At 49.7% G+C, this 12275-nt stretch overlaps 1 protein-coding gene across 1 annotated transcript; it reads right to left on the reverse strand.

Annotated features, from left to right (window-relative positions):
- Positions 1–4888: 4888 nt before the first annotated feature.
- Positions 4889–10101, reverse strand: LOC113947330 (pancreatic secretory trypsin inhibitor-like). The gene is made up of 4 exons (XM_027643766.1): positions 9990–10101; positions 8461–8501; positions 7666–7778; positions 4889–5027 (listed from the first exon to the last, which is right to left on the reverse strand). The coding sequence occupies exons 1-4, from the start codon at positions 10042–10044 to the stop codon at positions 4955–4957; spliced, it is 282 nt and encodes a 93-aa protein (XP_027499567.1). The 5' UTR covers positions 10045–10101; the 3' UTR covers positions 4889–4954.
- Positions 10102–12275: the final 2174 nt, after the last annotated feature.

The raw sequence follows: 12275 nt of genomic DNA on the forward strand, positions 1-12275 counted from the left end.
GCAGAGCACTTCGGATGCTCCTGATTCCTGGAAGCTTACTGTCTTTTGATAGAGAGAAATACAAACTATTACTGTCATCTGACTTCTCTGTAACAGCTCAGAGACATTAGAAAGCAAAAGCTGAGATCTCACTTCAAATGTGCAGCTCTAGTTGTGGCTATTTGTGCCATGTCTGTGGTTATCAGGGTGGTTTCAGCCCTTCAGTGAGAAGTGTCCACTCTCTTATTTAGCGATGATCCCCCTACAGCCCCACTAAGCCCTGGGGACAGTCCATCTGTATTGGTGCAGGGCCACTTCCAGCTCATTCCCATACATTTGCCAAGGATAGCTTTTCCCCAGTGTAGCCTGAGCTGTGGTTTAGATGAAAGGAAATTTGCAGTTTAAAAGCATCCTTCCATTTCAGTCAGACTTTTCCTTTGCAGAGTGTTAGCACTGTCATTTCCTACTCAGGTGGAACCAATTGGTGTTTTCTTCTGTGGCCTCAAGCTTGGCAGAATGACCCTCTGCCACAGCAGTGCTGCTGCGCTGGGCTGGCAGCTGCCTCTCCACCATGACAAAACTGTTTGCATTTGCTGCCACTCCTGACATCTCTTGTTGAGGTTGTCACAACAGCAGCAGCTGAAGTGATTGCGTACCCATCAAGGAGAGCAGGCTCTGGATGTCTGCCCTGCTCTGGGCACAGGGACACCACTGTCTGCATCCTTGCCAAAGGCCAGATCCGGGAGGCGGCTGGTGGCAGCATCATAACACACAGGAGCCTTTCATCGGCAGCAGGGGGGTTCCCTTGGGGTGTCTGGAAAGGGGAGCTCTCTCTGCCAACCTGCCAAACTGGGTTTAATTCAGCTCCCTGAAAACAAGCCTCCTGAAACTGAACACACCCCGTGGAAAGTGCCCTCCGGCAGCTGCAGAAAATCTGAGGAAGACTGTGCTTATTTCCAGACTAGAAAAACCAATCTGATGTTGAAAATGTGGCTAAAATAGAAGCCTGCTTAGCAGAGAAGTCTGGGGAAGGCTGCAGTGGGCAAAGGTGGTGCCAAAGCTGTCTCTTCTAAACAGGTCTGGAAAAGGAATATTTTGCAACTACCAGAAATCCAGAGCTTCTTCTCAGCTGGGGCATTGCATTTCACTAAACTCTCTTAGTCCAGTTCTAAAGCTGAATTCACAGTTTGCTATCATGACATTATGAAGTCAAATGCCACTAGCAATGGAAATAGATATTGCCTCCCAGGCGGGAGTTTCAGGAAAGTGTTCCAGGAGGCAGAGGGGGAAGGGCTTCCCCAGCTGAACTTTACAGGAATTTTTACAGGCAGAAAAGTCTGAATTTAAAGAAACATGGTTTTCTGATCAGAAAATGCTCCCCTGGGTTTTCTGTCCTTAGCTGCCTGGTTTTCATCACTCTTGTGACATTCCTGAGGCTTGGCAGTACCCAGGGCTGTTTCGGATACACTGAGCCAAATGTGACCCTGCTTTGAAAAGTTTCCACCTGAACAGCAAATCCTGGTAAAGGAGTGCAGGAGAGATGTACCTGGAAGGCAGGAGGAGGGAGAGAAGGGGAAGCCTTGCCAGCTGCAAACCACCTGGTCCTCCCATGGATATGCTGGTGCTCCCAGGGCAGGTAGGCTGGGAGCTGGCAGGGGCCGGGCCCTGTGGGTATCCTGCTCTCTGTGGAGCCCCAGCTGCTGCAACCATCATGGCTATTTTTGGCTTTTCCCCCCTTTGTCATTCAGTTACTTGTTACTCAGAGCACGGCACTGGGGCAGGAATTGCATTGCTCTTTGCCCGTGCTTTCCCAGGCTGAGGCCTGTCCCCCCTCTCAACATTTGTATCATCCTTTGGGATTCTCTTCACCCACCAAGTGCCCCTGGCCTTTCCCTTTTTGCCCTGGCTGAGGCCTCTGAAAAGTCAGGTTGGCGGCTGGCAGGACAGCTCCAGGCTCTGCTGGTCATCAGATGGCAGAGGAGCAGCTAGGATGAAGTGTTCCCCTCCTTGGCTTCAGGGAAGAACCCTTATGGGGGCAGAAAACTGACTTTTGTGGATGAGTCTAAACTAAACCCAGTCTAGGGGGCAGTGAAACACCTTTGCACCTGCTAAAGCTTCCTCAGACTTGCCCTTGTTCAAGCCAGAACTGAAATATGGGCAGGAACCATTCACTTCTGGAAACTTGCTGCTGTGCAGTACCTGCAGAGCAGCCCTTGACCTGCTGCTTCCCATGATCTCAAGCCTGATATGGACCTTGCTGTGAAATGGATGTGGCTGACATTTAGCAGAAATGCCAGTTCTCGTCAGAAGAGTGCCTGGGGAGATGCAGGCTGCGCTCAGCCACGCGGCTGATGAGACCTGCTGTTTTGCAGGCTCGGTCAGCACCTCACTTCATCTAAGAAATGCTCTTGGCTAATACTGGGTGATGTTTCCCAGAGATGGCATGGGCAGGAGAGATGTTTTGCTTGGCATAAGGTGGCCTCAGTGCAATCTTTCCAATGTTCTACTGAGTGGAAGAAACCAACTTGGATGAGTTTGGAGCCAAGCTGGGTTTAGCCATGCCACAAAGTCCAAGAGCAGTGAGTGAACTGCATGAGGAGGCTCAGCTTACCCCCTGCCAGCTTCATGTACAGAGATCTCTCCAGGTAAAACTATGCTCCATTTCTCATGATGCAGCAGAATCAGCAATATCCCAGCTGTGGGAGACATCCTTCCAGGATTCCCTGTGTGCCAAGATGTCAAGGCAATTCACAGTCCCAAGCCTATTTGGGGCTACCACCTTTAGTGCATTAATTTTACATACGGGCAAAGTGAGTGGTTTTTCATCTCTCCCTTGACCACAGACTGGTTGGCAGGTCTGGGAAGAGGAGCCTGTGTTTTCCCCCCCTTCAGCTGCATCTGGTTACATTAGAAATTTCAAGCCAGTGCTGGAGCTCTCTCAGCTTGATCATGCTTTTTTTTTTGTATGCATGTGTTTCAGCCACTTCTTCATGAAGAGAACTCATCTTTCTAACCACAGTGAAGTTCAGGATCTGCTAAGAACAAAGTGTTTGGCTTGCCCCACATACAGTCATTTACTCAAGGGCTATGATTCTTAGGAATCACAAGAGGATTTGACCTCCAGCTCTGCTCTGTCCCAGGCTGTTTTGTGTTGACTTACAACAGCCCTTTGGCACAAGCAGTGGAATGCCCAGCGCTCCAGGGAACAGCTGCCAGTACTGCCAGTGCCAAGGCAGACACATCCCCCCAGCGCAGGGCAGACCCGCCGGGACCACTCATGTCCTTGCGGCCTCCCGGGCGGAGCATGAGTTCCCCGCAAACCTGCCTGTGGGTCCCGGGGTGTGAGGAAGAAGGATATGGTGAGGCCGAGAGAGCCTCGGCTACCCCAGCTCAGCGGGTCCATCCTCCCGGCAGGGCTGGGAGGAGCAGCACCGCCAGCCCGCTGCGCGCCCGCGGGGCGAGCGCTGCTCCCCGCCCGCCCGGCCGGGAACCCCCCGCCAGCTGCGGGCCCCAGCTGCGGGTTCCAGCTGCGGGGTCCAGCTGTGGGCTCCAGATGCGGCTCGGCTCCTGCAGCGCCAGCGGCACCGGCTGTGGCGGAGCAACAGCGGCCTCCAGTGCCGAAACCTCCTCCCGCTCTCCATCCAGGGACCCGCAGTCCGCGGAGAGCCACAGAACGGGTTGGGTTGGGAGGGACCTTTAAAGGGCGTCTGGTCCAACCCCCATCCATGGGCAGCGACATCTTCCGCTAGACCAGGTTGCTCCGAGCTCCCTGAACTTGAATGTTTCTGGGGATGGGGCATCCACAACTTCTCTGGGCAACCAGTGTCTCACCACCCTTACTATAAATAACTTCCTAATATTTAATCAAACCCTGCCCTCTGTCAATTTGAAGTTATTCCCCCTTGTCTTGTCACTCCAGGTCCTCATAAAAAGTCCCTGTTCAGCTCTCTTGGAGCCCCACTAGGTACTGAAAGAGGCTCTATGGTCTCCCTGAAGCCTTCTCTTTTCCAGGCTGAACGCTTCAGCACTCTCAGCCCGTCTCCACTGCAGAGATGCTCCAGCCCTTGGTGCACCTTCTTGGCCTCCTTGGGGCTTGCTCCAACAGGTCCATATCTTTCTCGTATTGGGGGCCCCAGAGCTGGACACAGTACTGCAGGTGGGATCTCACAAGAGCAGAGGGGGAGAATCCCCTCCCTCAACCTACTGCTCACTCTTCTTTTGGTGCAGCCCAGGACACAGCTGGTTTCTGGGCTGCAAGTTCACATTGCTGGCTCATGTCCAGCCACTCATCCACCAGCACCCCCAAGTTCTTCTTGGCAGGGCACATCCCCTCCCATCAGCCCACAGCCCTGGTATGAGTAGCAAAGCTCACCAAGGCCACTAAGAGAAACAAAAAGATTTTTGCCTGGAAAAATGGAACTTTTTGGGTTTTCTGAGGCAGTGGGTAGCTGTGATCTGCAGGACAAGCGTGAGGCTGGTGACTCTTGGTGCACAGGGACCATGTGATGGGGCATATGGACAAGGCTGGAGGCATGTCAGTGTGGAGATGACTTTTTGGACTCTTTCTCCTGGCAAAGACTCTGGAGTAAGGGCTTTAATGCCCTGTATTTAATAAATGCAATTGCAAGTGATGAGAATGCTAAAATCTCCTATTGCGTGGACACTGGAAGTTTAGGAAAGAAAAACAAAATTCTTGATGCAAAAAAGAGCCTCCTTGTCAAGCCTGGCTCTCTCCTTGGGCATGTCCCCACCTTGTCTCTGCAGCTCTGTCGGTAATTAGATTTGCTCACAGCTCTTTGTGGACATAACCAGCACAAGCCATATTTTTCAGGAAGGTACTATAAGTGTCAGGGAAAGGGGTCTGCTGTGTGTATAAGAAATCCCAAAGCACGACATGGTAATGCTTCTACTTTATTAGGAGATTCTGCAGGTGAGGAACAGCTTTGTGCTCTCTTCTCCAGAAAGGTTGTGCCTCTTATTCAGTGGAGCGTGCAGAGGGGTTTTGGCACATTCCTCTGTGCTTTATGCGCACATTAGCGCCCCTTTGCCTGGAAGAGACAGTTAAAAATGCTGGAGGGTGCCTTCGGGTCCCTGAGACACAGAAGAGCCTGGCTCAGAGGACAAAGGCAGAAAGAACAGAAAATACTGCTTAAATCATCATCTAAGTGTTATTCACAGCAAGCAAGGCCACATACTCTTGACAGGGAGTTCAGGGTTACCATGGACATGTGTTAATTAATTCCAATAAGTTCAAGAGTGCTTCCTGACACCTCCTGGCAGAACAGTTCACCTCTGTGGTGCAGGACAGCACTAAGACACCTCTAATGCCTGTCTGGCTGCAAACAATAAAGGTTATGAATTTGTTTTGTAGGTTTTTATAGACAAATGCCTGCCATCGTGTCTTGTTTGGGGTTTGGCCTGCTCCCAGTCTCCCCTCCTGATTTTTTCTGCAGCAAAATTGAGGAAAATATTAAAAGGGCACCTTAAAAGAAATAAATCTTTTTTTTCCCCCCAGTAGTAGACATGATTACTCTGAATTGTTCCATTTTCACAAGGAATCATGTCGTTCTCCTCTTTGTAAAGACAGACCCATTTCTCAGGTGCATAGAGAAATGCTGGTAAACTGATTTGCATTTTGCAAAACACATTTTGTATGCTGGTCACAGTGAAATGACCAAAGGCGACAAGTGAGACACTGCTGCCACAGGGACCCACCAGATGCTCTCCATAGTTATTCCCAGAGTCCTTGCAGGCTTCCAGCTCTTGTCAGACCAGTTGCACACATAAAACTGCAAATGACACTTTATCCTGCCTCTCAGCTACCTGACTTTTTCCCATGAACCAAAGCTCTATAGATGAGGACACTCCGTTTATCTCTCCCTGAAGACATTTGGCACCAGGCAGCTGCAGAGTCCTGGTACCTGGCCCAGATCACTGTGGCCAAGAGACCAAACAGCTGTTGTTCCTAACCTCAGAATTTCTTTGCTTGAGGACAGTAGAGGGGAGCTGCCAGGATTGGGGCTCTGACCCGTAGGAGCAGCACATTTCCAGCTGCAGCTGCTCAGAGCACAAAGGGGAATTTGAAGAGGTCCAGGGACACAGTGCCTGTCAACACAAGGTGAGTACTAGCCCCAGCTTCTCATCCATCTCTTCTCCCCTCTGACTCCTGGTTGGCTCTGGAGATACCACCAGCTCAGTCTCTTTCTTTTTTGTACCCCAAACTTTCCTTCTTGTGACCACTGAAGTCTCCCAACTCTCTGAAGCTGTTCTCTGCACCAGGGAGATGAAGCATCCTCGACGCCACTTTGCTCCCATCGTTGCTGACTTTGGAGCCTTTCTCATTCACTTTAACTGGCTCCTGGTTCATGGCCAATGCCCTAATGATGTTGTGTCTGATGAACCTCCCACCCCCATCTGTTGCACAAGGCAGGCGACAGCTGGTGCTGGGCTGCTGCCTTCCAGCACGGTCATTACTGCCCTGCTCGGCCGTGCCGGGTCATTAACCGTGCTGCCTTTGTTCAGGAGGTCCCACTCAGTATCTCTCTGCCTGACTGCATCATCTTCAGCCTTAAAAGGTAAACCAGCAATTGAGCAGGCTAGGAATGGAATATAGGGCAGCAGCCTGGGTTAATGAAGCAAAGAGGGGACAACCAGACCAACAATTCTTATCCAGGCTCTTTTTTCTAGTGATTTGGACTCTGTTCCTTGTCACTGCAGAGTTAGCTGGGAGGTAATGCTCCTTAAAGCAGAATTTGGCTCCACATTCAGGAACATAAAAGATGGAATTTGAGCTTCTGTTAGAGATGTCTCTGCTGGTGGCAGATGGGCTTGTGAGCCTGATCACCAAAAATCCCTACCTACACCAGGTGAAGTCAAGGGTGAAGCTCCCTTAACCCTGCAGACTGGGGCATCTGGCTCCAGATAAAACTCAATCTTCCCAACAGAGATTTTCAAACTACCTAATAGCATTGAGTTGGAAGTAATTCCTTCACTTGTCTGACACAGAGTGCTTCCAATGTATAAATATACTTTAAATTACCTAGGGCCCAAGCCAGATGAAGTGAATCAAGTCTTGCTAGAGACGTTGCTAGCATTTGGACCTGGCCTTCTGCTAAAACAGTGCAATCTGGCACTAGCACAGATTAAATATAAAGTTCATTCTTAAAAATACCCAGAGCAAATTGTATCCTTGCATATGTAGAGAAGACAGAAAGCAGAGCTCAGCTATAAATTGCTGAGGTGAAAAAACATAGTTTTTCCTCAGCCACCACACATCTGAGGTCATCTGGAAAAACATTTTTCTGCCTGCATGCTAGATCTGGGCAGACTTTGAGGAATTTGCCATTTGTCTGAGATCCTGGATGCCCGCCAGCACAGTCTGGGCTATCGCTGCAGTTTGGCAGCTGCAGGTAGGGGGAGATTTTGGCCGTGTAGCCCCTGCTTGAGGGCAGTTCATGTGCTGAGCTGCACACAATGGACCTATTTCTCAGCCAGAGTCCACATGCTCAGAGCAGTGGGTGCAGCATCTGTGCAGGAGGCCAGATTCGTGCCAGATGTGCTGGGCTCACTGCCCACGCTCCACCCAGCTGCATGCAAGCAGCTTTCTTTCTAGGAAATCCCAGACATATGTAGTAGCCCTCATCTGTGTGATATTTAGCCTTGCAGCAGGTTCAGATAGATACTTACCGGTTCTGAAGGCACAACAGACACTCGTTGCTGTACAGGACGTCATCCGTGCCACAGATGGGTTCAAAGATCCTTGTACAACCTCTGCTTAGGTTGAAATTGTCACAGGCTGGCTGGAGACACAAAAGGGTAATGCTGAAAATGTTAATCATGTTTTTGATTTACCAAAGGAGCTCTGCTTTCACAGCGAGGTGCATATTTTTTCTATCTTGATAACCCATCCCAGCTTGCTCAGAGCTCTGCTATGAGCTCTCAGAAACACTGGGACCTTTTGCCACCATGTCCTTTGGCCAGCTGAATTCCACTCCTGGCACTGCTGCACACCCTAAGGAGTAACAGTACAGCATAAATAAGTGCTCCATGGGCAGTGCCTGACCATGTTCTTCCCAGTTTTTATTTTCATGCCACAACAATACCTGTTCTCACACTTGAAAGTCAGAGAGTAAGGGGAGCTCTGATCTTCTTGGCAGGTGACAGTAGTATTCAGCTCTTTAATAAGTTTTCCTCCACTGTGGGGCATGGGGAGGGAGAAATGGAATGCAGTGGAAAACCAGTACCATCACTGGGATTTTGCTGAGTCACAGCAGGTGGAATGAGATTCCCAGGCACCGGCATCTTTGGGCTGTCAACCCACTATACTTCATTGAATTAAGCAATTGTGGCTCCCCAGTTGTATGGGTTAGTGCTGTCTCACTTGTGCTACACAAAAAGAGGAGCCCTTACCTCTGTTCCTCTGCCAGCAGCTTGATTCCCCCTCACCTCTGTTCCTCTGCCAGCAGCTCGATTCCCCCTCACCTCTGTTCCTCTGCCAGCAGCTCGATTTGCCTCAGCAATTCCTAGAGAAAGAGTGGGGAGAAAGAGGGGGGGGGGAGAGAGAGAGAGAGATGTCTTAGCACCCATAACTTGGGCAGGTTTCAAGGAGAACTGAATAAAGATGCTTTAGCCTGAGGACTGTATGTCTTCACTCAAACACCTTTGTCCCAGAAAACAATTTCTCCCCTTGGATCTCCCACATTTTTCATCTGGGTCCCTCCCTGATGCGTATGCCTTTTTCCCCTGGCAGAAACACCATGATGGTGCAAGGCCCTGCCAAGGCAAGATGCACTCCTAGTGACTTCGCCTGCCAGCTTTCAGGAGCAAAGGGGGCTTTTCTTATCTCTTATCACACATTCATGAGTAAATGAGAAACTCCTGCTGATGCTGGACTAGTGCTGGAGTAAATCCAGGGTGATTTTTCTACTGTCAGTAGGTTTGTACCACAGAGAAGCAAAGCAAAAGACAAGTTGCTGAAGGTCTCTACTAGAAGGAGAAATGATTGGACCCTGAGGTCTCACACCAAAGCTGGTGGGAGCAAGCCGTGACTTCAGTTGGCTTCTCCAGCCCTGAGCTGATGACTGGGATCACATGGGTGGAACATGGGGTGAGTGTATTTTGAAAAACAACCCAGATTTGTTCAGCGAAAGTCAGAACTGAGAAGATCTTGGGTTTCTTACAGATCCAGAAGTCAGCTATATGGAGGATCCGGACTATATCTCTATTAACAACCAGCCCGGCACAATAGCAATGGGACTGTACAGTGAAACATTTTGGTGCTGAGGACCTGGTACACACTTTTACACACTGTTTAATGTTTCAGGGTTTTTACTTTGGACTAGCACTGATCCAGACCCAGGAGCTGTAGCTCACTACGTTCTCAGTTCATCTGAAATGAGTCCAGATTTTGTGCTCAGACAGCTCTGCAGCGGCAACTGCCGCACAGTAAACAGGATGGTGGAGGACTTGCTTTGAAGCACCCTCCGGTTCTGAATGAACCCACAAACACAGACATCCCCGGTGAGCAGGACCTGAGGAGCAGCAACAGCTCATGTTCGTATCCCTCTGCACCATATGGGATTTTGAAAACACAGTTGGCTTAAACATTGGATTTGGTACCGAGAGCTGCATTTTCCCTTGCACAGATTCATTTCCTGTCTTCTTGGATTTGCTTTTTTAAAACCAGAATAGCACCTATTCAGTCTAAAAGGATCACACTGTCCTAGAAATCAGAAGCTCCAGGCTGAATCGTAGCCCTGAAGGAAGAGCATCAGCTCAGCAGGTCTGCTCATTTTTGGGAGCAGGTGCCAGGCACCCTTTCCAAGCCTTTGTTTTAGGCTTGCTAACAGACCGCTGGTTTAACGCACATTGACCATTGCAGCATTCCCTACCCAGGGCCACAGCAAGGTCCCAGCACCAGCTGACCTGTTCCCAGACTCACCTTCCATATGACAGACCTGAGAGCTTTAGCAAGGAGGGGAAATGGCTCCTAAGCAAAATGTTGCACTCACCTTGGTAGCAACAGAGTGCCAGGGAGAGGAGCAGGAAAACGCCGGTTGCCTTCATGGTCAAGGTGATGTTTCACTGCGCACAGCAGAGAGAAACTGGGACACTCCTCAGTCTGTCAGAGGTCCTGTCTCTGGCAGTCTGCTGGGACCTTTATATATCTTTCCCAGTCTCTGGCACCACACCAAACAGCCAGCTCCACCCCACAGTCTTTTGGTGACAACATTCAAAGTACTGGGACAACACCAGGTGGCAACTGGTTCATTGGTGTGCACAAGGATGAAAGGCTCTCCGAAGCCAATGGAGTTAACAATCCTTATCACCAGCAAGGACTGGAGCCCCATTCCAGGTGTGGGAGACAGCCAGCCCTAGGTCTGCACTGCAAGCTGTGATAAAGTGGCTTTGTACAAGAAGCAGATTGGAGAAACGGGCAGGACAGCAAAGGAAATACATGTGTTAGTAGGAGTAGTGTGGCTTTGATTAATGGCCCTGTCGCTGCCACTTCAGGCTGAAGATGTTTGGTGAAGCCACTTCTGGGTGAAGAAGGTTTTGATCCACAAACACCTTTCCTGGTGTGTTCCACAGAGCAGAGCTGAGGTGTTGCAGCTCCCCTTCCCTCCCTGGGCAGACAGGGACAGCAGCAAGAACTGCTGCTGGAGAGCAGGGAGCCTGGCTGTGCCTGGGGCTCGCTTGAGGCTGCACATTCAGTGCTGCTATTTTGACTGCACATCTCTGATTGCAGGCAGCAGCTGAAATGAGCCATTGGGTCAGATGCTGCTCCTTTCCCCTCTCCCTGCCCGTAGTTTGGAGTAAACCCTGGGGATTTCCTACAGTTACACCACCAGTGGTGCATTGCAGAGAGTGGATCAGTCCCTTGGGTATTAGAAGGATTAATTAATGTTTCTAAAGCACTTTGATATCTCAGCCATAAATCACTGGAGAAGTGCAAAGCAAATTATTACTAATGGGGGCTTATGACTCAAAGACAGATTTTTAATTAGCTGAACGGGAAAAAGCCAATGCCAAGAGCAATTCAAGGAGCTGTTTGTGAGAGAGGAATCTCAGCTCCATTGGCAACTGCTCCACTGTCCAAGGGATGTCTCAGTCCGAACACAGCTGTGGAGGATGCTTTCTCCTACCATGAACATCTCTCATGATTTTGCTTCAGTGGTGAGGGAGATTCCTCCCTCTCAACTGGGTTTCCCTCTGTCCTGTAACATGAGGCAGAAAGAACTGCTCCCAATTGCATCTGTTATTTTAACTTAGTGAGTAAAGCTGGTTTGGGGTATGACCTGCCCAGCAACTCTCAGTAGGTGGGCTGGGTGTTTGCAGACCTCTGAGTGCAGGCAACAGTCCTTTAGTGTGCCTGGGACAATGGTTCACGTGGTGTTATCACCCTCTGAGGAGCAAGGGAGGGAGGGATAGTAATTTTTTATAGCTGAAAGAGATTACTCTCGATCCAGCACTGTTCCCTGTTACTTGCCAGATCTGCAGTGTGAGTAGAGCCAACAGGTACCAAGAGGTGTTTTGGGCTAAATTCCCAAAGCTGGAAGGGGACTTCACAAGGGCAGTGATGGTTACACAGCAGGGCAACCGGGGGAAAGATTTTCCTCCTCAATCTGTGATGTGTATACAGAGCAGTACTGAAAAGAGTTTCTCTGATTACCCTTGTTTGGGATGTGTCCACTCCTGGTAAAACACATTTGCACATTTTTCCGTTTAGATCCTTGCTGTACCCAGGAAATGTGATACTTTGGATTGTCCAGAAACAGAAACCTCTTTCCTCAGATTCCTTGGAAACATCCAGGCACTTTTCCAAACTTGAGTTTGATGGGTAAATCCTCAGCGTTTATGAGAACTGCTCTGCAAGTGGGAACTGTGTTGGCTCCTGGGACATTTCAACTCTGTAACACTGTAGTTTTCTCCTTCCTTCACAACTCAGAGGCATCAAAGCAGAGGCAGGCTGCTGACCTCCCCCTGCCTCCTGGCCACTTCTCTCTTCATCCTCTTACTGCTTAGGCTTCTGATAGCTTTGCACTGACTGAATTTCATGTTCCTAACCGATCCCAGAGCTGTATGAGATTAAGTACTTTGCTACTGAAGCAGGTTGAAGAAACTCCAGATTATGCAATACAATGGACTGCACTTAATTATTCCACAATGAATTGAGCCAAACCGAGCAGTTGCCTGTGCCAAAAGAAGGATCCAGCACAGGCTGCTAACACTGCTGCAGCTGAACAGCAGGAACACTTGGTTTCTAATGCAGCTTCTCCGTTAGCAATTGCCCTTCC

This window comes from Corapipo altera, unplaced genomic scaffold (genome assembly GCF_003945725.1).
Source record: "Corapipo altera isolate COAL_440 unplaced genomic scaffold, ASM394572v1 75, whole genome shotgun sequence".
Classification (NCBI taxonomy): domain Eukaryota; kingdom Metazoa; phylum Chordata; class Aves; order Passeriformes; family Pipridae; genus Corapipo; species Corapipo altera.

Excerpts from the sequence above, each read along its gene's own strand:
- LOC113947330 (XM_027643766.1), bottom strand. The coding sequence starts at position 10,044 with ATGAAGGCAACCGGCGTTTTCCTGCTCCTCTCCCTGGCACTCTGTTGC. Across the intron at positions 7,779-8,460 it reads CTGCTGGCAGAGGAACAGAG|CCAGCCTGTGACAATTTCAA; the intron begins GTGAGGGGGAAT and ends TTGTGTCTCCAG. Across the intron at positions 5,028-7,665 it reads CTGTTGTGCCTTCAGAACCG|GCAAAGGGGCGCTAATGTGC; the intron begins GTAAGTATCTAT and ends TGTCTCTTCCAG.